The sequence below is a fragment of the Trachymyrmex cornetzi genome, unplaced genomic scaffold (assembly GCF_001594075.2).
Source record: "Trachymyrmex cornetzi isolate Tcor2-1 unplaced genomic scaffold, Tcor1.1 scaffold75, whole genome shotgun sequence".
NCBI lineage: Eukaryota > Metazoa > Arthropoda > Insecta > Hymenoptera > Formicidae > Trachymyrmex > Trachymyrmex cornetzi.
In genome coordinates this window covers 533,939-561,272 of record NW_017300081.1, presented here as the reverse complement: position 1 = coordinate 561,272, position 27,334 = coordinate 533,939, and the positions used below count along the sequence as shown (strand labels likewise).

The 27,334-nt window shown below is 37.1% G+C and overlaps 1 protein-coding gene across 2 annotated transcripts; it reads left to right on the top strand.

Annotated features, from left to right (window-relative positions):
* Positions 1-249: 249 nt before the first annotated feature.
* Hil (peptidase hillarin) lies at positions 250-25,694 on the top strand. Of its 2 annotated transcripts, none has more exons than XM_018518484.1 (12): positions 250-687; positions 7,308-7,781; positions 12,909-13,137; positions 18,859-18,975; positions 19,105-19,277; positions 20,789-21,032; positions 21,388-21,614; positions 22,197-22,418; positions 22,514-22,663; positions 23,342-23,531; positions 24,018-24,275; positions 25,058-25,694. In XM_018518484.1, the coding sequence occupies exons 2-12, from the start codon at positions 7,441-7,443 to the stop codon at positions 25,367-25,369; spliced, it is 2,463 nt and encodes an 820-aa protein (XP_018373986.1). In that variant the 5' UTR covers positions 250-687; positions 7,308-7,440; the 3' UTR covers positions 25,370-25,694. The 2 variants fall into 2 exon arrangements, with proteins under 2 accessions (XP_018373986.1, XP_018373985.1); XM_018518483.1 differs by having other exon boundaries at positions 12,876-13,137.
* Positions 25,695-27,334: the final 1,640 nt, after the last annotated feature.

Genomic DNA, 27,334 nt, shown 5'->3' with positions numbered 1-27,334 from the left:
GACCTTCCTGGAACGCCGACGGAGGCAGGTGGCGATATTCAGGTCCGATCTGACTCGCGAGGCTGCCTGGCTTAGTGCCGAGACCTCATTCCAGGTGGCGGACAGCCGAAACGGTGTCACCCAAGACGTCCGTACGCGCTGGAAGGTCGAAAGTGGCTGTCGTGCATGTAATCGCGCGAGAGTAGTACTCGTGGAGGAGTACCTGAGAGTACACTGATGGTATCCACGAGGCGAGTTTGACGGAATCCCGGGATTCCGATCGTGAGGCGTTTCGTTGACAAGTAGCGATCGATATCGCAGCGATCGCTGGTGAACAGGTGGACTCGATCGGTGGTCCGCTTGACTCGCTCCTCTCCGCCGTTCCCTCCTCGTGTTCCTCCTCGTCCGCGTCGCGCGCGCGCGCGCGAGGCTCGCGAAACGGAGCGAGGCGCTCGCTTGGTGATTTCGATGCACGGTACGGAAATAATCGGTAAACCGAAGGGGACCGTGAGTGATATCGCGCGCGTGATCGTTACGTAGTGCTCGAAGCTCATCATTACCTGCGATCTTCCACCTGGCTGCAGCTAGAGTAGTCGCGCCCAAGGTGATACCAAGGACCAGACGACTCGAGAGAAGGAGACATGCCTGGCAGTCACGGAAGTCATCGAGACTGCTCGTGAATGACGCTGAAGCGAGGATTATGAGGACGTACGTATCGCCACTTGAGGATAAGGATAACTCAATATATTCGCGTTTTTTAGAAGCAAGAGTCGCTCCACTTTTACCGGAGCGGAATTACCGCTCCATGGTTACGTGATTTTCGACAAATGACCATGTAGACATTTACCGTGTATGAGTGTGAGGGGTATCATTAGTATTCGTGATTGGCTAAATGATCTGTGTGATTAATGGTTGTCTGTCTTCTGATGATGGTGTATCAATTTTAGAATTTCTCATGATGGCATGGTCATTTAAATAATCTACCGATATTTAAACGACTTCATGGATTAAGAAAGTCGAGCCTACCTGCAGATCTTCGTGAATAATGGGGAAATTTCTCTAGACATTATTCACTAAATTTTAGTAATTATTTAATATTCAGCGTCGATGGCTGGTATGAAACCTGTCGCGAGAGTATCGTGGGACCAAAATTAGGACACGTGCATGGATGCGAATGAACGTATTGATATTTATTCGCACTGTGAGCTCAAAATACTCCAGATCAAAGCATCGCTGTCATATCAAATTTCGCGAATGTTTTCCGAATAACTATAATAATAATAATAATAATTTTCCAAACGGAAAACCGAAAGATTAAAATTCGTAGAATTGGATACACTTCTTACATTGAAAATCAATTGGAAAAGAATATGAAAGACTTCTCGCAAACAACGGTCGAGTTTCAACTTAATTGATTCCACGTTATTAGTTCAATCAATTAAGTTAATAAATACTAATGGAATCAATATTTTTAATATCCCACCCATGAAAGATGATAATATACTTTTTTTATATAATCCTACATTAGTTACGCCATATAAGCCTATTTCTACCAATGTAGATACACTCTAATCTCAGGTTAATTCATTCTTTAGCTTCTTCTAATTCTTAGAAATAGAAGAAGATAAAAAGTAAGTTAAACCAAGATTAAAGTTAACCTACATTGGTAGAAATGGACATTAAAACTACAACTGGAAACATCGTTTTCATGAGTTTCTTTGCGGCAAATTTCTTCATACTACATATTTACAGATACGATAAGAATTTTGCATAATACACTGTTAGATATTGAAGGAGCAATGGTAACCTAATCCCTTAAATTAAATAACATTTCGTTATTTTTAATTTTTATGTTAAAATGTAAAATTAATAATAATAATGAAGGACTCTTGATAATAATACAAATTAAATATAATAATAAGGCATATAAGAGTCAATACACAATTAAATTATATATTAAAAAACGAAATATTACATGTTTCGGTCTTAATATTAGACTCTCTTCAGATATTTACATATAAAAATGTTACCATAATTAAATATTGTACGACACGAGATTGTGATATTTTTTTTCACATTCGACAATATTTAATCATGGTAACATCTTTATATGTAAATATCTGAAAAGGATCTAATATTAAGAGTGAAACATGTAATATTTCGTTTATTAATACATAATTTAATTGTGTATTGACTCTTATACACCCTATTATTATATTTAATTTGTGTTAAAATGTAAATCAATCCATTTCTGTGATTAGTTCCAAAGTAAACATCGTTCATATTAACATATGCAATTAGTAAATAATAAAAGAAATTTAAGTCTCAAATTTAATACATTTTTTTAAGTTAAACTGTTTAAAACTCCATTGTTTTAGTCAAATTAACGATATATTGGATAGGAGCAGTAGCGATTTATACAAATAATAAAAAATAATTCAAATTAGGTATAATTGGACATTATGAATTTAACAGCAGTATCTAAAAACTTGTGTTATATTATACAATTTGAGTATTGCTTAAAAGAATTGATATGAATCTGTCAATTATAACATTAAAAGCTGCGTTATTTCTTTCCTCATTTGGGCGACGCGTTCCGTTATCGCGTCATTTTCACAAAATAACATTCCGCGTATATATCCGAAACGAGAGTCGCGGCCGCATTCCCTGCGATTTACCTCATAATAAAGTTTCTCGTGTCTCACAGCGTGCGTGGCACAGCAGCGCGAGACGCGTGCGTGCGGCTCGCATAAATGCCTAGAAGAAGGTGGACCAAAATGGGGACACGAGCATTCGAATGGGCATTATCGCACAATAAACGAAGCGAGGAATGTCATAAATAAAATAATAAAAATAATGTTTTACGTTACGCTATATAAAGTTCCGACGCGCGTCTCGCTTTCTTCCTTATACTTTTCTAAAATCGCCGCTTTCGATCCCATCTCGTCGTCGACTCCGAACTCCGGATCTCGGCTCGTCGTACCGAAGCGGATTTTATCGGTAACGAAGAAGCCTCAAGAATCACGATTGCGTGGGTACGTGTAGGTGCGATTACGCCATCGGGCTTTTTGTAACGAGCGCCGCGATAAATGACGCATCGCTCTCTCGGATCGCCGGAAGATCGCATAATTTATAAAGGAGCAACGCGTCATTACGCGACCATCCCATCGACGGCGGCCTGTTCCTCGCTTCGGAGTTATGCAATTTAGCCATAATCGTACCGCCTCGGTCGCATTCCATTCGGAGTCACTGTTCTCGGTGTACGCAAAGCGCCGACTGCCGTTGATCGCTGCAGGAGCTAAACGGAAAGTAAATGGGACATAGACTTCAAAATTCTCGAAGTAATTGAAGAACGACCTTGTTCCGGAATATTTGTCAATTTTTCCAAGATTAAACACGTTCTCTTTAATACCGTTCACTTAAACGTTAGTTCGAGAGACTCCCATACATCATCTAACTCGAGACTTCAAAAAGTCACCCTTCATACTTGCGATCGCTCGTGCAAAAGTCTCTCGTGACGGCGAAATTTATGGGAATTTTACGATTTCCGCACTTCGCCAAAGTGCGCCGAACACGGAGTAAAATGTGCGACTTAATGAGACGAGTTAAGGATTTCCGTTACAGAAGAGAGCACGCTCGCTCGGGCAGAGATACGGGCATTAATCGAACAGCATTCCATTACAAAAATTATCGTTCCGATTGAAACGTAGCTCTTGCGTGGTGACGTGTCAAAAATTACATGAGACGAGCGGAGGGATTATGACAGGGTCGATTTATCATATTCTATTAGCGAATAACAGGACTTACACCTGTACGCGGCAACCGTAGGTAACTCAATGTAAGACACTATCGGGCACAGTTGCGTCATAATCAATATTACGCATTATTAGTTCCATCGCCGAGGCCAGTTACCGACTAGCTGGATTATATACAACGCGATGGTAGCAAGCATAAACATTAGCTCGTCGACAAAGTTCGAGCGACATAGTTCGAGCCGCGTATACGATAACGACCGCATCGAGTATCTGACAAAATGAGAATCCGATATTCGAAAACAGAGAAGATGCGAAAGGAAATTGCGAAGTACGAATCCAGAGTCGATTTCCAAGTGTACGAAATTGCACAACGAGAAAAATGTCTGGTTGGATTAATTGAAATTCTGATTGGAAATAGATGAATCAGAATTTTCTAGTTAAATCTACTAAATTCTAATTGTGATAACCGAAATTCTGATTAATATACTTAATCAGAATGTTCTGGTTCAAATATTTTTAATTAGACATTTTTCTCAGTGTAATGATTACAAATTTTAGTAGATCAGTATATATGTGCGTGTGTGTAGTACACTTTATATACATGTACATATCTTTCATACATACTTAATCCTTAACTACAGCTGTGAAAACTACATCTAATTGTAAGTTTTTAAATTCATCCTATTTGAAGTACAGAATGTAAGTGAGGTGGCTCCTTAAGATGATTAATAGAGAAAGCTTTTATGTACGGTTTTTTATCTACAATTTAAAACTTCGTAATATCAATCCTTATAGTACCAAAAAGTTGTACACATTATACAATCGTCCAAAAATTTTCGTTTAGAGTCCAAATGAATCATTGCTAATTAACATCCCTAATAACAGTTTCCTTGAACATTCGGCCATACAGCACAGAAGCTTGCAGCAACATTGCTGCAACATTTTCAATATTATTACAATATTGCTGGAATATTGCAATGTTGCTACAATATTGCTGGAATGATCTGTGCAATATGAGTTAAATATAAAAATAAGTCCAGCGTGATCATGAACAAATTTTTACGACAATTCCTCGGTGCACAGGATTTTGCCGAGAGTCAACGAACTATCCGAGAACAGGTCATACACACCATGGCCTCATTTACAAAGAATTAGCTCATACTCTCGCGATGCGAGGACCGTGATACGCACGGCGACGTACGTACAAAATGCTTTCTCCCGATATGGCGGCGTGCACCTCGTACTCATTCTTCGGAAAGAGGAATCTTCCAATATGTTCCATTGGTACGTCATCACCGGGATCGCGATTGCTTTTACCGCGCGCATTTGATTTAATCGTGGCAAAGACTTCGTTAGAAAGTAAAAAACGGGAGCGATGACCTCGCCAATTGGCTGTGGAAAACCTTATTTCATGAGAGAAAAGGAGAACCAGAGATTAGGCACGTGTCGCGTTTCATGAATGCGTTGCTAATAACATGTCGCAAGCGCTATTGTCCCTACCGTCTATACGAAGAATGCCATGAGCGTTCTGTGAGCGTTTCTGCGAAGTCGATTGCAATTTCTAATAGCCGATTAAATTGTGATTTTTGATACTTGAGGTAGAAATTGGATTTTTTGTTATAATATTTCTTTTACAACAGAGTGCACAATATACTTACTTTAATTTTATTTTACAATACGTAAATTTATTCATTTTCTATTATATAAAAAATATATAAAAAATATTATATAAAAAAAAGAATGGTTATGCAAAAATATTATATAAAAAAGAAGAATGTTTATGCAAAAATATATGAATTAAGTAACTTTACCTCATCGTTAATTATCTAAATGTTTATTCAAAATATTATTCAGCAGCGAGGGAAAGTTGAGAAATAATTTAGTGTCTGTAAAATCTCAATTCTAAATGATAGTTATTTGATTGCTGGTCGCTATGATGGCGGTATTATAAGAATTTAGAAAGCATTGCGGTCAGATAGATGCAAGAAGTAGTGCGTTCAGTCAATTTAGGTAGCTGCACTGATGTGTTTTTCCATAACTCGGTTTCACAAAAGATTGTCAACTGAGAACTTGTTTTACAAGCAAATAAATTGAAAAAGAAATAAATTTACGTATCGATAATAAATTATTTTTCTATAAAGAAGAGAATGTCGACTGGAGTATGATACTGTAATATTTACTTCTTATATTTAACTCTCAGTATTTAGACTTATCGTTGTATTTATGACTTTAGATTTTTGTGCAACTATGTTAACGCATTTAATAACATGTAATTATCAATCTAATATATGAGAAAGAAATAACTAAGATGATAAGATTAACGGATTCGTAGATGTATATTAATAATGAGATTTGTAGAAATTCTATTAAATGCTCACAGCTGAACGTTACGTGGGAAAATCTCGCCGACGTTACCATAGCCATATTCACTGTCATTAAACATGTTGCAATTGCTTCTTTAGTCGCCCACTTCATGAAGTATTGGTAATGTTTCGTTGCAAAATTTTACAGGAAAGTGTCGGCGATTCAGGCTCGCCCCGTATCCTTCCTTCTCAGATCTTACTACGGATATTATCATTATTATCTTTCAAAATCCTCGATGTGCTTGGCAACGCATCCAATATGAAGGAGCACCGATAGAATTAGAAATTCCACGATAAAGCAGCCGCACGCGATAACAGTGTGCAATTCGGGCTCGCCGGGAAGAAAACTCGCTATTGTCGAATTGGAGCGTAAAACAAGCTACATTCGCGTGTTACGAACGCTGAGAAGTCTGCTGGCGTAATTAACAGTTGCAAACTAATTATTGCGTATAATTCCTTCACGTGCGTTTGATTCCCACCTTCGGCATCTCGCGTATTCATATCCGGTGTACGAAAGAAATTATTAAACACATAGCAGCGATTTTACTTAAACATTTCTAAATTGAAAGTATCAAATAACAAAGTACAGATAATATGCAAGAAACATAGAAATTAAATGCATCTTCGTAAACCTGATATTCTCATCCGTTATTTCCACTCAAATTAATTAAGTAAAAATTCTCTCGTTTTAATACATTTATCTATCTATTTCAATACAGTTATACCTGTTCGGTATAATTAAACAAAAATAATTACATCTATAATTTCTTCTTTAAGCGTATCATAATTCTTGTAGCAATTTTCTATCAATATAGATTAATTTTCATCTCTCAGTTCAACTTATTTTTTATCTTTTTGTAATTTTTGAAACTAGAAAAAGATAAAGAATTGAAATAAGATTAAAATTAAACTACAGTAGAAACACGCACATTAACGTAACAGATTCACTTAACGCATGATTAATAATTCAATTTCACATTCGCGCAATAAATTCCGTGATTAGAAATCGAGACTAGATCGATTGCGACATTTTCTTTGAAAGAAAAATCAAAGAGAAATTAGAAATGTACGGTTATGCTACGCGAGTCATGTGCCGATCTCTAAACAGCCTGTAATGCCCAGTTATTCGTCTCGCCGGCGTCGCCTTGTATTTATCCTGGCGGTGAGAGGTAATTTCTCTATTCCCTGATCGAGGCCTTTAATTTCCAAGGTCGCACGGATCGAGAGCGAAACACTGCACCGTACAAGACTGCAGCGAGCGGTGATCAGGACGAGGAGCCGGAGGATTCCGGTGAGGGAAGAGGATACTGGCTTCGCCAAGGCGGTCCTTCGAGGCGGGTATCATGTATCGACCGAACTTCTACGAGAGCACGTGTCTGAGATGCGCTCAGACCGTTTACCAGGTCGACAGGGTGGGTCCCTTGAAGGACTTCACGTTTTTTCACGCTGGCTGCTTCAAGTGCGCAATCTGCGGTACCAAGCTCACCCTGAAGACCTACTACAACAATCAGCACACGATCAATGACAAAGAGGTGTACTGCAGCAGCCACGTGCCCAAACCCGGACCCGGGACTCTAGATGGATCTAGCGTGGGCATCAGGAGCGCCCTTAATGTACCTAGAAGCGGCTATGTTAACGAGCAGATCAGGGCAGGAGGCGCGTCGCCGCGCGGCGTCTATCCTTGGTGAGTGACTGTATTTCTTTTTTTATTAATTAATAACTTCGTTTTCTATTATTAATCTTTAACAATTTGTACTTTCAATTTGTATGCACGGGACCTGGTTATCTGTCTTTAATGTAAATCCAACACACACTGTTATACACGCAGTATAATATCAAATATTAAAAATGATATTTATGAAACTCGTAATATATCGCGATCTTTTCAATTTCTGTCGCGCGCGTAACATTGCGTGTAAAGCGTTATCTCAAGCTCGTTTCTCCCCAATCTAACCTCGAATAATTGGGAATTTATCGTAATACAGACGGAAATTTAATGCATTTGCATTTATATATCGCGTCTGTCTTATCTTAGCTTTTACATGTTACGTTAAATTATGACTATGGAATATAGTATCTCTCTTTTTATATACATGATTCAACCCACGAAAAAAAGTCAATAAATAAACGGCGAAAGAGACGCTTAGAATATTCAACTTGCATTAACGAAATTAAATTTTTTAATAAGCTCAAAACGAAGGCCATGCATGTTTTTCTTCAGTACCGTTATCGTCTGAAATGTAATAACTGTATATACAAGAGCTATTCTCTTCGGAGAATATCAGAAGTAATTTTGGCGCTATCCTATGATAACAAATCGTAGTGTAATGACTCTTTAAATGCCCCTTTGTGAACGTATCTGTTTTCTTTCGGCAAATAATACTCTCGCGAGTCATTCAAGTTTGTAGAACGCTGCATAGATTTAAATACGTAACGCTCTCAGCCGAGCTCATTTGAATCGTAAATAGGCGCGAAGCTAGGCTCTTCACCTCAATTTCCTATATTAAAGAACAATGCGATACTTTGTAACACGTGCCATCGCTTCTTGCGCGCGTCACTGTGTATTCTAATTTCGTCGATTAGCAAAGGTAATCTTGCGAGGAAGTGTCGGCCACCGCTCTCAGTTTTATGTTTTATGGTTCTTGTATCTTTTCTCGCTAAGCTTTCCTTTGCGCGAAAAACACAAACGTAAACGACACAAAACACTTAATTTCATAGCACTTTGACGCTAAGGACACGCCGAGGGCACGCTCCGTAGAATTTATGTCTAATTTCTCCACTTTCCCTTTGCTGCCGATCGAGATCGAACGCTGCTCGAAATAATAGCTCGATGTCTCGAAATCGAGTTTCGCGAAAAATATGTACATGTCTAACTACATGTACACTATCACGCTTCGTTTATTCATGGCCTTGGTAATTCTTTATTTTAAATCTGCAATTCAATTAGTGAAAAATTATACTTTACGAAGTCGTCTTATATGAAATTATTAACAGGAAATATTTAGACATTGGTACACGAAGAGAGTTTTCTTTTAAAATTTATCATCAAGATATTGTAGTTGTAGTACAATACAATATTCTGAAGATTTTTACCATGCATTTCAGTGAAATTAATCAAACTTACTTTATACTTTATTGTAGTTTTGTTAATGAATAAGAGAGATTTACATTAAAATTCGTCGAAATACAATGTTGTTGTACGACTATCATATTTTCAGGGTGAACTCTAAGAAAAAATTCTCCCCATATATATAGCATGTTTAAATGTTCCTTTGAAATTAGTGGCAAATTTGATGTTACAGATGATTCTAATATTATTCATGCATTTACGGTTTTGAAGAGATCTTATCTTTTGCCACGCTTCACATTTACGCGAATTTTGCCAGCGAGAAAGATATAATTGTTTGACGCACAATTTCGCGAAAATTGTTAGTCATACGTAAAAATGCATTCTTTGAGTCCATGTCATCTCACAGTCTTCTTTTCTGTATCGGATGCCTCACTCCACCGTTATGCAATAAGACTACTTTGGCCTTAATCCGACGAAGTCTGGAATGAAGTTTGAATAGTCGACAGTTTTGTGTACAAATGCTACTTGGTCTTTAACCTGAATGCTGATAAGCGAGTTTTGAGCTCCTTTGTACAGAGACCGTTTTAAGCGATCATATGAGAGAAGTTGACTAGAAGTTTTAGTAGATTCTACTAAACTATATACTTTTAAGGACATTCCCTCTAACGAAATCAGCAGAAGAAAAATCAGAATCTAGATGAAAAGAGGGAAATTAATAATTTTCATGAACGTGGCATGGGAGAGAAACTGAAGTATTTAGTTTAGTATCTTGTTATTACTACGAGAAACTCTCTCGAAGGACTAAGTTCTACATGTTTACAAAGCCAGCAGAATCAATATGAAGCTAGTATGTCATAGTAGTATATAGGATCAAGAAATCCTTTACGTACTTGTGTGTGTGTGTAATAAGGGAAATATTTTCTAAATAGGAAAGAAATCCATGTTCTGACGAGAATAACTTTCAACAGGATTACATTTGCGCTATCAGAAAAATGAATCTGATCTCAGTGTGTCAGCTTTATATTAAGAAATCATGATCGTGAGATACGATTAAGTAAACATCACGATATTGCAAGAAGCGCACTGCCCATATCGCCTCACGTAACCATCGTATCCGCACGTTATTATTGCTATCTAGTTCCTGCTAGAAACGCATGCTCGACGTGCATACATTCGCGTTGAAGGCTGTCGTGGTCGCATATTGCCGAGACTACTTGGAGTTATTTCAATTGCTCGTCCGTCTGTTGCCTGCTTTAACATCTTTCAATGCAATGTCGCGCACGCACGTGTGCGTTTTGTGTGCCTTTTTATGGCCACCGCTTCGCAAAAAGTCGCACGCTCGCGCCTACATGCATACGATGAGTTTCTTGCCGATGGAGCTTTCCTTCGGGTTCTTGTTACTTAACTTTCAAACTTTTTATTATTTTCTTTCATTATATTTACATATTTTCTATAGATTCCCCAATTATGCATTTATCATACATCAATATATCGGTTATTTAATCACCCGAGAGATTGATAATTCTTGAATAATTTTCGCGAAATTGCTTACGTCAAGCAATTATCTTACTTGCTAGCAAAATTCTTGTAAAGCGTGGTAAAAGATAAGACCTCTAAAACTATAAAAGCATGAATAATTTTAAAATCATCTAAAATATCAAATTTGCCCTTAATTTTAAAAGAGTATTAAACATGCTATACCATATCTAAATATTTTTAATCGGTAATTTTATATAAAACGATTTCGGAAAGTATAAATTTCCTAAAAATGCCACAATTTCTTCATCTAATATCTTGCTACTCATAAGTCATAATAAATCACATCGGATCTGTTAGTTTAGTTTTTGAAGCAAAGATTCTTTATGTGTTCTAAGTTAGTAGACGAAAAACTCCCCGCGGCATACGCGGAAAGATATATTTGTTTTTATTTAATTTAATCTTTATCGGTTAACTTGAAATATATAAAAAATTTTTGCCTTAAAAACTAAACTAATGGATCCGATGTGATTTTCTATCGACAATTTTCTTTGCACTCTTTTGAATCCATTTTCTTAAGTTGAAAAATTGTTACGATTATTTCACATTCTACTTTCCACATTCTTTAAAAAAAGCTCCTTAGAAATCCTCTTTGGGGCTCGTTTAGTAGACGATTACTGACCCGATCGTTTGGCGAATCCGATAGTTTCTTGTACCCACCTCTCGCGAGCCTGCATACCTTGATAATCACAGTGAGAGAGGACGAGTGCAATAAAAGGTAGATTGAGGGGAAGGAGAAAAGGAGAGGAAAGAGGAGCATGGGTTTCGTTCGCGCGAGTGAATGAACCCAGCAGACCGAGTGAGAGAGGTGTAACACATTCATTTAAGCTTTAAGCGATACACTAAATTCTCACAAGTGCAGGCTATCGCGCCTGTGGTGAGATTTTTATTTATTGCAACTCGTTGTGTTTAACCACGAAGCTAATTGCAATGCGATTCGCGTCGCAGTAATTGCGTCTATTACGCGTATTATAGCAGTTATCCGGAATTATAGGTCAAGCCCCGCGCGAGGGGGAGGAGTTGAAGTGGCGATTGTTGCGGATATGTGGGTTAACGTAATCCATCGACCCGGATTCTTTGCCGGCATCATCGTGTAACGAGCGACGTTCGAGGTATCAAGGACACCGCGTTACCTCCAAGTGTTCGCTTTTATTCCGTTATCATCCGACACTAACGTCGCTCGCGGCAATTCTTAATCCTTATGCAGCACATACGTGCATTGTACACGAAATTCTTACTTCCACAATATCCAAGAAAAGAAAGTTGATCGTAGGAAGAATTTCTGAAGTTTGAAACTATGCAATATCGCGGATTAACTTGCACAACAACTAATACGGCTTGCATGAAAATTGCTGTCTTGGGAGTTTTTCGTCGATCTACTAACTTAGAATATACACATAAAGAATCTTTGCTTCAAAAACTATACTAACAGATCCGATGTGACAGTTTATATTAAAAAATTAATAGAATTTTTCAACGTTTTTTTTTTGCAATCAAATCTATTTCTTTTATTCAAGAATTTTAGATCAGAGATTCTTCGAGTTAAAATTTTCTAACTCACAGTGGAACTTGAAGGAAATCTTTCTCAAACAGTTTGATTTTCTGCACGAAAAGAACAGTTTTGCTGAAATACGTAAAAAGCTAGGTAGATTTGAAAATAATTTTATTGGACCATCAAAATTATATAAAACCGCGTCAAATCATATAGGAAAACTGGTTCCTAGAACGTCAAAACTTTTCGCTCATCATGCTTAGGATTTTTACATAATTATTTTGATTGTTCAACAAAATTATTTTCAGATCTGCATTTAGTTAAATTTTTAGATCAGCACAATCGTTCTTTCCGAGCAGCAAAAAAATTAATTCTACTTTTACTCTTTCGATAAGTAGTATTTTCATTCGTTTCAATCAATTTTCTATTAAGCAACATTATTTTTAATAACATTTCATATGTTAGCCTTATATACACAAACGCGGCAATGAAGGTAATTTATTCGAGATCGGGACACGACGAGGGGGTCGCCCTGGGACTAATCTCATTACTCTCGGTAATGTGGAAGAGTTAACGTGTTATCGCTTTTCGATCCCCGCAGTGGGGACCTCACCGAGCGGTCCTGTGCCCGGTGAACCCTCGCAATCCCCTGAAGACCCGTGTGCACGCTTCTGTTGCAGTTACGATAATGTAGACTCGCCTAATTATGCCAGGCACCTGAACGGGCACGGCTCGCCGCCGGCTAACTCGTCCCAGCGTGATGGCATCCACGGCGGTACCGGCGGCGCCTCCTCGCCGTACAATCACAATTATTCGGGGGACGGCAGCTATCAGTATGGCAGGTTCGACGCGAGCGCTCTGCACATCGCCCATGCGCTCAAGCAGACCGAGCTACAGAAGGGCTACAGCAAGGCCCGCGAGAAACCCATCGATTATTATCTGGTGAGTCACTGGTCGGTCGGTCGCTCGGTCGCTCGGCCGCGGTTGATGTAATCGCTCTCGTCATGGTCGTCGCCGTATAAGGACGAGAGTGTTACTATTCCGACACGCGCGTGGCACGCCGCGAGCTAGCTAAGCGATTGCGTCTAACACGCTGTTGTAAACACGCAATTTCCTGGAGAACCGGAAAACCGTTCTCCTCCACGGAGATCACGAGTCAGCATCTTCGGAGCGGAGACACGGCGATATCGCGCGCGGAGATTGTTGCGCCGCGCCGAGCGGATGCAGCAGCGCGAATTCGCTCCGCGCGGCGAGAAGCACCGCAGCAGCGGCGCCCCGCGGCGAGGTCTGCGAAAATAATCGTTAATTAATAATGCGAATTAGCAATGATAATTTCGGAGCGCGTAGGAAAGCGAACAATGGCGACGTGGTAATTGACTTTTTGCGCGCATATGCCGCCCGCTGCGCTGGTATTATTAGCTTCTTCCTGAAAACAGGGGCAAAGGGGAAGAAGGAGATGCATTGTGTGCATGAGCGAAAATACTCGCATACGCACAATAGACTGCCAGCTACTTCCCTAGTAATCAAATCCAGATCAATGGCATGCGGATGCGGCTCTTCTGATTTTCTTGCAAGATCTACGTTTGGCACCAAAATTGCCAGCGACTGATTTCTCTTGACTAATTTGTACAGATATTAATTAAACTATGGTTTAAATTATGTTGCGTATTTTTTCTAGACATTGTTCCTAAAGAACTTTTAAATAATGTTTATACGGAAACAATCTAATTATTTAGAATGGAATATATTAAACAACAGAAAGACATTTAAATAAACAACTGATAAACTTGAGACATTATATTAGTCAAATTAATATAAAATATTATACTTTCCTGCAATTATGGGATTCGCTTTTTTATTACACTTTTGGATTTTGTAATAAATTTTTGATGTAAAACAAAAAAGACCTCTTTTTGAAATATTATCGTACGATTTACAGCGCGTATTCCCTCTGGCCGTATTTTCTTATTATTGTTTTTTAATTATAGACAGAGTTTGAATTTAATTTTTAACAGAGTTTAAATTTACAGAATGATACATATTCTTTAGACCTACTATATTTGGATTTGTTTGCGGAATCGTGACGTTGTTTCTCCCCTTTGTTCTTATTTTTATTTTTATTTTTATTTCAATAACTACGTGACTTTATTATTTTGACTCTCTCTCATTTCATCTCTAACTGCTGACACCACAAGATCTTTACGTCGAGTCGCGAGAAACGCTTACATGTAAATTAATAAAATTAAAATTCAGATTAATTATTTTAATAATTCTCTAATTGTTCATTTTTCGTTTTTTCTTTTGGATGACTACATAGTAAATCTGACAATTTGATGAGCGATGTGATTCTACTTTTTGACGCAATGTATTTGACTCCGGTTTTACTTTATGTAAGTTTTTATATTATCATTATATATAAATTAATATTTTTGATAATCATTTGGCTATTCTTTACATAGCTAATTTGATATTTGAATAAAGAAGAACGAGCTAAATTGTCGGGAATCATCATTTTGGAATTTACATTACTTATGTAATTTAGATTTCTATTTTATATTGATAAGGACCCAAATTGAAGGATTGAAACGTTTATATTTGATTCGTTTTGTTACATTCACACAAAAATAAAATATTTTCTGTGCGTCCGAACAGCAGATGTAGGCTCTGATGGGCTTTTTTATTTTTATTTTTTTATTTTTTTTACTGATACATTCTTTCGAGCCTCATTTCATATATTTGTTTATTTTGTTTAAATTATTGTACTTTTGAATTGGAAAAAACTAAATCGCGCAGACGATAGTATTAATAAATATCTGTGTAATAATCACATGTTATGTCAATAAATTATCTTAATACGCTAAAGAAGGAAATACATTGCCTTATCAATTAATTAACTACTCAATTAATAGTCAATCAATTAAATACAAGAGACAATCGGAGATGCAAGTCGCATATGACTGAATTCGAATTTCAACATCTGGGCTTTGGCTTGGCAAAACCGCGAAATCTCCGACCGCAGATTTCCGAATTTCCGATTGCGAACCGGCATACATACCGTCGCCGCGTGACTCCCATACGCGAATAATCGTCCAACTGGCGCGGTGTTGGAATGCGGCGAACCGTCGCGAGAGAACGGACTTCACATGAAAATGAGATTACCGCTTTTCCCATCCGCGCGCCGCGCCGGCCGGAGTAATAAGGCCGAGCCGCTAGTCGCTCCACTATCGGTCGTGTTTTCTCTCAATGCGCTTTCGCGCGTTCAGATTGCCGCCGTCACCGATCAATCGACCGATCCTTATTTATGTAGCTAGACACCGGCCGGTCTATGTATGGCGTTTACGCGAACGAAAACGGCGTGGGCATCGGCCAATAAGATCGAGTCACAGTGATTTCCTGCGTCCTTTCCATCGTCCTACGAAAATTTATGACGATCGCGCGATGACAATACGAGCGCGGTAGCTAACTGCGCTACCAGACAATCATGATTTTTCTCCCGCGGCGGAATAATCAACGGGCGTGATTTATCCGGCATTTGTTCCGTATCGCTGTATCGTGGAGGTCTTCCTACGCTTTCATGCTACCAACGACATAGCTGAACGATCAACTCTAGGCACCCTGCCCACACACACACACACACACACACACATGCTGTCGATGATCAGATAATTCTTTCGAGTCAAATACGTGACGTGGCGAATGAGTCTCTTCACGCCGGCATCGCGACCATCGCCATTATGTTTAATTGGTGAAACAGCCCCGAGAATCTCAGGAACGACGGGGCACACGTAACAGATCGCTGCGCGTGACTGTGATCGAACGACCGCAATTACTCCGATATGTCAGCCTCCGTCGCTAGTCAAGCGAATAAGAACCATACGATTAAAACTGGTGTAGAATGAGCAGGGAATGGTACCATACACATGTGTTGCTTCTCAATTTAAAGTGGACTCTTGCTTTATAATTTTTTAAAAAGAATCGAGAGAAAATTTCGAAGAATCTAAAAATTTTTCGATGTGTGTGCTAATACAAAATTCAATGAATATTCAATATAAAAAATTAGAAGTTACTATAAAGAGATAAAGATTAAACATCTGAAGGATTAAATCCATAAGCCTATATATACGGTAAAGTGATACAATTCTAAACGAAATAAAATTTTTGTTATCCAATTGTCGAGGTCCAAGTTTGATAACTTGGACCTCGACAATTTTTTGAGATATTAAAGGGTATCAAATACGAAGAAATAAAACTTAAACTTTGAAAATCGGATTAAAATCTTATTTCGTTCAGAGAATTGCTGTCTCGTTTATATATTTTTATTTATTTTATCATCATTATCAAATATATTAACAATAATAAAACTTAATTACTTCTTTCCGTAGTGCATTATTTAATTTATAACAATTTACATTATTATAATACTGTCTACGTGAAAAAAGTTCGTGTAAACTAACGTAAACAATATATAAATATTCTACGTGTAAACGTAATCTTGAAATATATGACATTATGATACAACTGTGGATTAAATAATTTGATCGATCGAAGTACGATGCACCGAAGCACACGTAAAGGTCTTTCGGAGCGAATTAACTCCTCCGCTTGTCGCGCGCGTTTTCCTTGAGATGCGAGAACAATGCTGCGGCTCGGTGCCGACGCACGTAGTTGTCGTTCATGATTATTCAAATCGTTACCACGGAAGAACGCGTGTACACCGTCATCTTATTTCCCCCGTACGCGAAACCGCCGGGCCGGTCGGGCTGGGATGTACCGCCGCTACCGCGGCGCTTGCACGCGAAGGAAGGCTCTACGTCTGCAAAAGGCGAGGCGAGGGGGCGGACGGCGGGGAACGGGGGCGGGAAGCAGAATTATTTCCGCTTGCGGTACTTCTGCACTTGATGGCTAATTAGAGAATCGTTGCCAGGGCCGCGTAAAGAGCTAGTGGGGGATAGCGCGTGTATACGTACCCCGGCCGTCGTCTCTCACGCGCCTTCGCGCGTAAACGCTTAGGGAAAATTAATCCATTAAAGGCCGTTGTCCTATTTCCGGGAATACGCTCTAAACGGCAAACAAAACTCACAACGAGTCAAAATGTCTCTGCGGAAAACTCGCCTTTACCTCGCGCACGGTTAAAAACTTAAAATATTATGTTACATAGGCGTGGACTTCCATCTGCTTCTAGCATAACGTGACTCTCGGTGGAAAGCCTAAAACACGATTAAAGAAAAACAGCTTGAATTACGTTGGACTGAAATCTCGAGTTTTACTGGTTATTCTGAAAGATGTCGCGAGCAGGTTTGTTAACATGTATGCTTGGAAGTCTTGTACATTTATTTCTTATTTATGTTTTGCGCTGCATTAGTATATTTTCCACGCATTAGTATATTTTGCATGTAGGTAGCATTGAACTTGTTGCTAGTACAGTTACGTATGTGTATGTTAAAATTACATTTTGAACGGGAACACAACGTTTAAGTATGTAAAATTTTTCTTTTTGTGTCTTCTCATTAAGTCTAATTGCGTTTATTCAAATCAGGTATGCATCATTATGATATAAATACGACGTAGACTTCGTTAGCGTTCTAAGTATCAAAGAAAACTTATATAATGCGTTACTCTACCCCAAAACAAATCTGTTACGACAGATTTCATAAAGCATACCAATTTTCTTTGAGATGGATTTCAATTTTTTATATGTGGTAAACCGTTACTGGCTCTCCCGTTTTTTCTTTCTTTCTCTCTTAAATTAAATTGAAAAGATGGCATTGAAGAAATCCCGTCGCACAACTTCAAAAGAACGTATTTGTCTCCCTCAGTAGTAACATTTCCCTTACTCATATTTTCATTGCATTAATATTTCCGGACTACAACGAGCGGAAAGAATCGCAGAGCGCAACTCGTAGCATTTTTGAAAAAATACACCGGAAGAGGATTAGTTCACTTTTGTCGACCAGCTGTGGGTTGTCGCTCCCCGAAGAGACTCTCTTGGAAGCGAATGAAAGCAGAAACGCGACGTGAAAGTAAATTATACAAAAAGTGGAGTACCTCTAAGGCCAGAGCTGCAGGCGTTTTAAGAAACGTTTCATTGCATCCGACTATATCCGCGAACCCCATCTTCTTACGACTAGCGGAATACTTCCTGGCACATAACGACATTTTAATCCTTAATTAATAACATGCCGATCATATATATTAGCCTTTTAAAATTACCGAGAACAGTGCACCGCGAGTGTTCGAAATGTAACTTCATATAATTTTTATACAATATAATATAAATATAATTTAAATTTTTACGCAATACTTTATATAAATATATTTTAATAAATTATAAGAGATTATATATTTATCGCACATATCGAAGCATATTTTTTAATACATCATTATACAATGAAATTATAAAATGCCTACTCTTTAAAACTTTTAGAGTGAATTGTCACTTTAAAGAATGAAATCTTACTCTTAAAGATCGAAAAGTGAGCCATTCTTTTTCAAGACAGGCTGAATTTCAACTCTTTAAAGTGAGATTCCACTCCAAAGAATTTAGAGAGTATATTAGAGCTATAGACGATAATATTTTATAATGTTTTCATTACTGTTGTCGAGTAGAAATTAAGTATAGATACGAAGAATTAAGGTCTTAATATTTCATTTTTACTGCGTTAGGATCGTGATGAACAGACGCGTCTCGAGATGAAACACCGAAAAGAAGAAGATGATTTATACCGAAAGTTTGCGCATCATCGTGAGGAAGAGGATCGACGAATTCGCGAGGAATTCCGAGTAAGTAATGATTAAAGCAGATTATAACAAAATTTATGCGATTTGCATTTTACAAATTAATTTTTTAATACATTGTTAATTACAAATAATATATGTTAGTAAAATTTCAATATATTATGGTTTAATAAGGATGAGTGGGAGAAGGAACTGGAGCAATTGTCGGCGAGATGGGAACGGGAAAAAGGCGGAAGAGTTCGAACCCAACAATTTCAGCAAGAAAAGGAGGACCTGGAGAAGAACATGACTCTACGTAGAGACAAGAAGAAGGAAAGTCTCACGCGCAAGATGCTGGAGCACGAACGGTATTTATTATGTAATTAATACGATACCTACAACTCGCTTTTAGATCAAAGAAATAATACTTACATCACGAGTCATTCATTATTTCATTGAACGAAAGTAATTATTAAGCGTAAAGGATAACAGAAATATCTGGTATACTTGATACAGTAAACATTTGTGATAATGGATTTATTACAGATACAATTTCAGTATCTGTAATAAATCCATTGTGAGATACAAATACATAAAATCGAAAAAAGTTGAAAATTTTGTCTAACTAATTGGATGTCTCTATATATAACATGTTTGAAAAGTCTGAAACAAAAATTCTAAAAATCCATGAATTCAAATATCAGCACTAATTCATATCAAGCTTCTACATAATCCTCTTTATTCTCGATACATACAATATAACATGATACAATGATTGAAAACTACACGGAAAGAACAATTTTGCTAAATTTTTTGATATCTCAGCAAATTATTTTTTGTATAATACTTCTCTTTTAGAATTATTTTTAGCTGACGCATTCCATCTTGAATCGCTAATATATTTTCAAAAAAATTTTCTTTTTAAGCGCAATTTTATATTGAGAAATGAAAAGAAGTTTGCCAGATGAATATGGGGTGGATTACTATACCTGCTGTTTGGCAAAGAATTGCGATAATCTTGGCTTTGTGTGGAACACGCATTGTTGTGTAAATTTGTGCCTCTAGATAAAATGTGAATTCGTTTTATTTAGAGTTTTGAAACAATTTCCGAAATGATTGAGACACATCAGGCATGATTTGAACAACTCTTAGAAAATTATATCTTCTATACAACAGGAAAATGCGAGTGCTTCTATACAAAACCAGGACAATCTCGCAGTTTTTGACCAAACGACAGATCGCAGTGGTCCACCATTCTTTGTATTCACCTGAATTGGCACCGGCAAGCTTCTTTTTATTACCTAAGATACAATTGTATTTAAAAGGGAAATTTTTTAATGTCATCTGAGCGATCCAAGATCGAAAACGTAAGCTAAAAACGATTCACAAAGAAGAACATTATAAGCTTTCAATCATTGTACGCCGTTCCATTGCATGTATCAAAAAGAAAAAGAAATCTATGTAGAAGCCTGATATAAATAAAAGCTAATATCTGAATTTGCTGATTTTTTTAAATTGTCTGGGAATTTTCCAAACATATATGTGTATGTATAGTCGACGTAATTTTTCATACATTCTTATACTTTATACGTACAATAATTCGTAATTTGTACGTTATTTATTACATGATATATTATAACAGTCGACAATTTCAAAAGAGATTACGAATATCGATTCCATGCATTTTACGAAAGAGCACGAGGAAGAGTTACGCGTGCAACACGTTTACGAGCCGCGGTAGGTTCAGCTTTATATTCTTTTTGGTTTCTTTTTTCTTCCGGACGATAAACAAGCTTGCGTGCGTTGGCGCTTGCGAACCGGGAAGCCGGATTTTCGCGCTCAACACAAAAGCTCCTCGTTACTCCTGATCAATTTATAGGGCGGCAACCGCCGCGCTGGTGGAGAAACAGAGCTCGGAGATGCTGGAGCTGATCAATGAGGCGAGAAGCGAATACATGCTACAGGAGAGTTTATACCTTGACGAAGGAGACGGTTATACTCAGGAAGCGCCGCCTCCGCCTTATCCATCGCGCGCGCCACCCCCGCAGCCACCAGCCCTCGCCAAGTACCATATCTACAATGATCCCCTAGAGTTCGCCGACATGGATCAGATAGCTATTTCGGTAAGACCTCACCGCGGGATTCTTTCAGCACTAGCTTCCTCTCGCGAGTCATCTTCCTTGTCGCCGGGACGAGATTTTACGGTATACGGTTTATCGCAAGTATTCTAAGAGCACTATCATCTTTTGCATTATAACGTTTTATTTAAATGGATTTAAACTCGAGAAATGTCTTTTTGTCATCTTAAAATTTATCCGATATTAATGTTTCTACTTTCTTTTTTACGTCTAATTTCTGAAGATGTTATTCATATTGGATTGTATGCATAAGCGACCAAACCAAACACCGAACTCTTAACGTCGCTTTTATAAGATTCACTCATACTAAGTGATTTACATCATCTTGTGTTGTTCTTAGGTAGCCCAAGAAGATCAAAAAACGTTCACTGACTTAGTGCGACAGTTGGTGAGCAGATGCGGATCGGATATAGAAAAGGCGAGGACAATATTCCGATGGATCACCGTGAAAAATCTGAACACTATGCAGTTTGATGAAAACTTACGGGGTGACACTCCCATGGGTCTGTTGAGGGGCATCAAACACGGCACAGAAAGTTACCACGTTCTATTCAAACGATTGTGCAGGTAACCGCATGCTAACGATAATATTACAAAAAATAGACGATACACGAAAAGAATTTTCTCTCAAAATTTATCCTGAAAATTTAGTTGTGTGGTACAATATAATATTTTCTCTCCGTGTATATATATCTTGTATGAACAATTTCTATAAAGATACACAGTGAAAACTCTACTTTGCAAAATTTACATATTCATGTTTCCTTGAACATATAAATTTAGTGGAATAAAATATAAATCATGCTTTTTAAATTTGAAAAAGGAGATTGCATAATTTTATTTTTTCATAAAAATAATAATAATGGATTTAATAAATGCAGATTATTTTCCATAAATTAAAAAATCTAAAATATCTTCTATTAAAAAGTAATCATACATGAAAGCTGATGTACATAAACTTTTTATTTTTATTATATTATTATAGTATAACTACTAGTTCCATTCCGATAAACTCGCGATAGAAATGCGATTAAAACGCATACAATATAGAATTTATAGAGAGATTAAGAATTATCGAAATATTCGACATTCATATGTTTCATTCGTCTCAATTAATGGTATCTAAATCGTTAATAACATTGAATGCAGTTATGCGGGTTTGCACTGCGTGGTCATCAAGGGTTACAGCAAATCGGCGGGATACCAACCGGGCGTTTGCTTCGAGGACAACCGATTCCGGAACAGCTGGAACGCCGTGTATGTGGCAGGTGCATGGCGGTTCGTCCAGTGTAATTGGGGAGCACGACATCTCGTCAATGCCAAAGAGGTTCCCCGTCCCGGTCAAGCGAAAGCTAAGAACGACAGCCTCAGGTAACGACATACCAAAGTTATCGGCGGTATCGTGATTGCAGTGTTTGCGTGTGCAAATAAAACGATCGATGTGATCACGAAGACATTTCACTTAGGTACGAGTACGACGACCATTACTTCCTGACGGACCCGCGAGAATTCATATACGAATTCTTCCCTCTGCAAGAGGAGTGGCAGTTACTTAAACAACCGATTTCACTGAAGGATTTTGAGGAATTGCCTTTCGTACGGTCTTTATTCTTCAGGTAAGGCAACATTCCTGTTTTCTTTTTTTTTTATTTTTTTTTTGCGGAATATACGAGGAATAAGAGAGAAAGCTGGATCTACGCAAATTAATTGTAACGTTCATGATTCATTTTTCACGCGAAATCCACTGTTCAACTCCATGCAATTTATATACTGCCATTAATTTCACATCGCTTTAAAGGACCTTGCACTAATTACATGGGAAATTGGATCTCGGTGAAATGAGGTGGTTTTCACATACGTAGCTTATAATTGGATAAACAAAGATGTATGTACACATGATTCAAATAATGGATAGCCGTATCAAAAGTATAAAATTTGTGTTCGCAATTAATCACTTTGGATGCATTATAACTTAAGAATTATTCATTATTTGAGCAATGTGTATAACATTTTTTGTTCATCACATTATAAGTTACAACATATGTGAAAACCACCTCATTTCACCGAGATTTAATTTTCCATATAATTAGTGCGAAGTCCTTAAGCAAAGGTAATAACAACTTCGAGCGTATCACGTCTTAACAAATTAAATCTGTCCATTGAAGCGCGCTTAAAGACCGTTAGAACACGCAATTAAACTGACTATCTTTCGCAAGCGTGGTGAGATTGGTCTATTAACAATGACCGTAAGTTGCACGGCGAAAATACCGTTCGGATAAATTCTGCGTGCACAGGTACGGCCTTTACTTTCCGGATACGAATACAAATGCCGTTATGTATACGGATTCCACTGGCGCTGCGACCGTGAGGATAGCGATGCCAGCACATATGCAATCATCCCTTATCTTTCATTACAATCTCAAGTTTTATGATAACGATGGCGATGGTTACGACGGTGTGTCACTCAAGCGTTTTGTCATGCAGGTAAATTAATAGTCTGTGGCCTCTGTATTAATGTCATGATGATTTATGTCAAGCGACTTGAATCGCGTTGTTTTGATTATAAAATATTACGAAAGTTATATAAAGCAATTCATATTTCTAAATTTATATGAAGCATTAACAATTCTTTAACAGCATATTTTAAGCCTTAAATGCTTAATTCGAAAACTAAAAAACAAAAAGAGAAGAAAAAAAATTAATTTTAATTTACATAATTCTTAAAACATATATATATACATATATATATATGTGTATATAAAAGAGACGGACGATTATTATTATATATTCTGATATTGTATATTACTAATTTTTGTAGAACTTTCTATTATTTTTGTACTTTATAACATTAACTATCAAGTCGCATATATGAAAGATGTGCTTCATATTCGTCTAAATTTAAAATAGATAAGAAGATAACGCAGTGCGGATCAATACTTAAATAAATTTCACAAATTTGAAATTTTTTAGTCGGTTGTGGGAAATATAGTCGCATTTCGAGTTCACGCGCCGTGTTCCGGATCCTTTCTTTTGGATATATTCGCCAATGCGGTAACGCCGAAGGAATACTTGACCGGTGAACCGATGAAATTCAAAAGCGTCTGCAAATTCAAAATCGCATGTGAAGAATTGCAGACGGTGATGGTACCATTGCCAGATTGCGCCAGTGGCGAATGGGGTCCCACCAAAGCTACCAGATTATTTGGTCTTATACCCATCACTCATCAGGTACGTTAATTAATCAAATTGGTTTTCGTTTGTTATTATACAATTAATTTAGGGCAAAAATCGATTAATACAGATTATAAAAAGGATTTAAAAGTATATATAGACTTCTATTTCCTTAACATATCCACATAATAGTTGAATCAAAATACCAATTGTGTAATAATTATATAAAATTTTAATCAATAATAAGATTTTTTTATTCGGACCGACAAGAATTAAACACTAAGTATAAGCGTATTCAAACCTATGACGATTAAAGCTAGATCTTTTTTGCTTAAATAATTCCCAGTGAATTATCTATATCCTATATATGTACATGCATATATATCATATTTTTATAGTTATTCAAACTGCGCGCCGAAATTTTTCCGGACTTTATCTAACTAATAAAATTTTAACATTATAATTTTAAATAATTAATAATTACTTATTATTAATATAAATAAAAAGAAAACAATTGATTGCATGTTTTTTTCAAAAAAATTAAGCTGATTCTAGTACTATGTAAAAAATAATAAACTTTTCAAGTCTATCGAGTATAGCTTGATAGACTCGAGTGTAACTTGTTATATGTTTCACGTGAGGCAAAAGTTTTGTCATGTTTCGGTCCACAATCAGTTCCACAAGAATAAATTTCCTTTTCGTTCTTTTCTCTCACGTATGGAAGTACTAAGATAAAAAAAAGAAGAGTCAAGAAAGATTGGCCAAGAAAAAGGAATCTTCCGATTTTATCAAAACCTGTCAGGCAGGCGGTTCACAATCGCACAATCTATTGATTTTAGGAAGCTCTGGTGTTCGCCGGGCGCGAGCTGGAGATTCAATTCCGCATGTCGAGGCCGTTGACGGACTTCATGGCGACCCTGCACAAGAACGGGATCGAGGAGAAGCGCCTGTCCAAGTACGTGACACATTCTATCGCCGACGACGATGTAGTCACCTTTTCCATAAGTTTCCCCGAGGAGGGTCAGTACGGTCTGGACGTCTACACTAGAGAATCCACGGTCTCACCTACCGCTCAGCACGACGTCACCGGCGAAAAGCATCTACTCACGCACTGTTGCAAGTATCTCATCAATTCCAGCAAGAGAAATTGAGAATAACCTCGGGTGTTCTCGTTGAAGTTCAGCTTCAGCCGAGAATTTCTACTCCAGTCGTGTATGGCGATTACTAGCGAGGACTGAAATTCTAGTGCTTATTAAGACGAGCGACGTGCTTCTTTCGTGATACTTTCGAAAAATTAAAATTCGGAAAGCGGATTGTGAAATATTTTGCAGGCATGATGAACGTACTGTCGTTGTACTTAACGCGATGAAACGATCACAATTGTTTCATAATCCAAAAGTCTCGCTTGTCATACTGAGCTTGTTCTATCTTTAGAAAACAGAATGTGCAATGTTCTCCGGAAATGGATCAACTATTAATAATAAATTAATGACACTTTGTCGTGAATGCACAAAGGGAAAAGAGTAAAGAAGCCGGTCGAATGACAATGGTAACGAAGAGACAATGATGAAAGCAGTGACGTTTTCCGTCATTCCTTAAAGACTATTTTATGCAATTCCGCTACCTCGAGTCTAACAGTAGGCTTACGACTTGGAGATAATTATTAATGTAAAACTAACTATGGAATTTTAGTTTTACGCGGGACAGACATTTTTCGAAGGGCCTCAAGTAGCAATAAATATTTTCGTAAGTAAAATGGACGGGTTTAACGTGATTTCTTGAACACTCAGTATATCTGGGACGGGCTTACGATCGTGCTCCCTTATATTATCTACTGAGTTAGTACTTCCGTATAATGATGCTTTTCCGCGATCATGCTTATCTTACACAACCGAATAAATTATTACGATCTGCGATTCCGTCATAACAATTTCACCTCCGAGCTTTACTCTCACCGACAGATTCATATATTTATCGCTAATACCGCATTATTTTCAATACTACCTGTTATATGTATATTCCGCTCCCGATTGCGGATCCATATTAAGCGTGTGACGCGTATAGATCGAAGCAAATATAATATATTTTATGTACGAAAAAGTGCTTCTGTATATATAATGTACGTATACATAGCATCATTACGACTTGTGTGTGGAAAGTATTGTTATCTATAAAGAATATTGAATTGTATTTAAAGAAGCACTCGTCCAATTTTATTTAATCTACTCTTCTACTTTTTCAATTTCTATTTTTTTATAATGCTCTATAAGATTCTATTTATTTTACAATTAGACTGTGTTCTCTTTTAAAATTGGTATATTTGCAAGTCGTAATTTTCGAAATGCACAGGTGCTATACTTTATATTATCCCTTATAATTATATTCGCACAACCGAGTAGCAGTCATACAATTATTTACCGGTAGGATAGCATTCGCACCGTCGACTATGCAAGCAAAAATGTCGTTTATAATAATTAAGAAGAAGGTATATATTTGTTAATCGTGTAATATTAATCTTTCTTGTTGTCAATTAAAATTTTAACCACGAAAGGAATCCCCACATTATTGTCTTATGTAATAGATGTAACTCGAGCTTACGAAGTCTATTTTGTTATCCATTAACATTCATAAATATGTAAATTAATTTTTTATAAACTGTAGTTACTTTCAATAAAATTTGATATATTCTTGTATAAAGATTTAATAAATTGATTTCCACAAAAGAATTTCGATTTATTTCAACAAATCGATTATCACAAATCCAATATCTGAATTAATCGATATTCATATACAATTGCGTAATCTTTTTTTTTTAAAGCATGCTTATCAAGATGAAGATATTGTTCGAAAATTTTTTTTAGATCTTATATTAATAGTTCTTGAGGAAGAAACTGTAATCAAAAATATTCTTTTTATTATATTACTCAAAATCGTTTGTGACATAATTAAGAAATACGCAGGTAATCAAAATGATAAAATATTCAGGTATAAGAGTAAATAATTCAGTAGAGTAAATAATTAATTAAAACAAAGAATTCAGTAGAGTAAATAATTAATTTCCGCAAAACTTCCTGTCAAACAGCAACCCGTTGCACTTATTCCATCGAGCATGACAA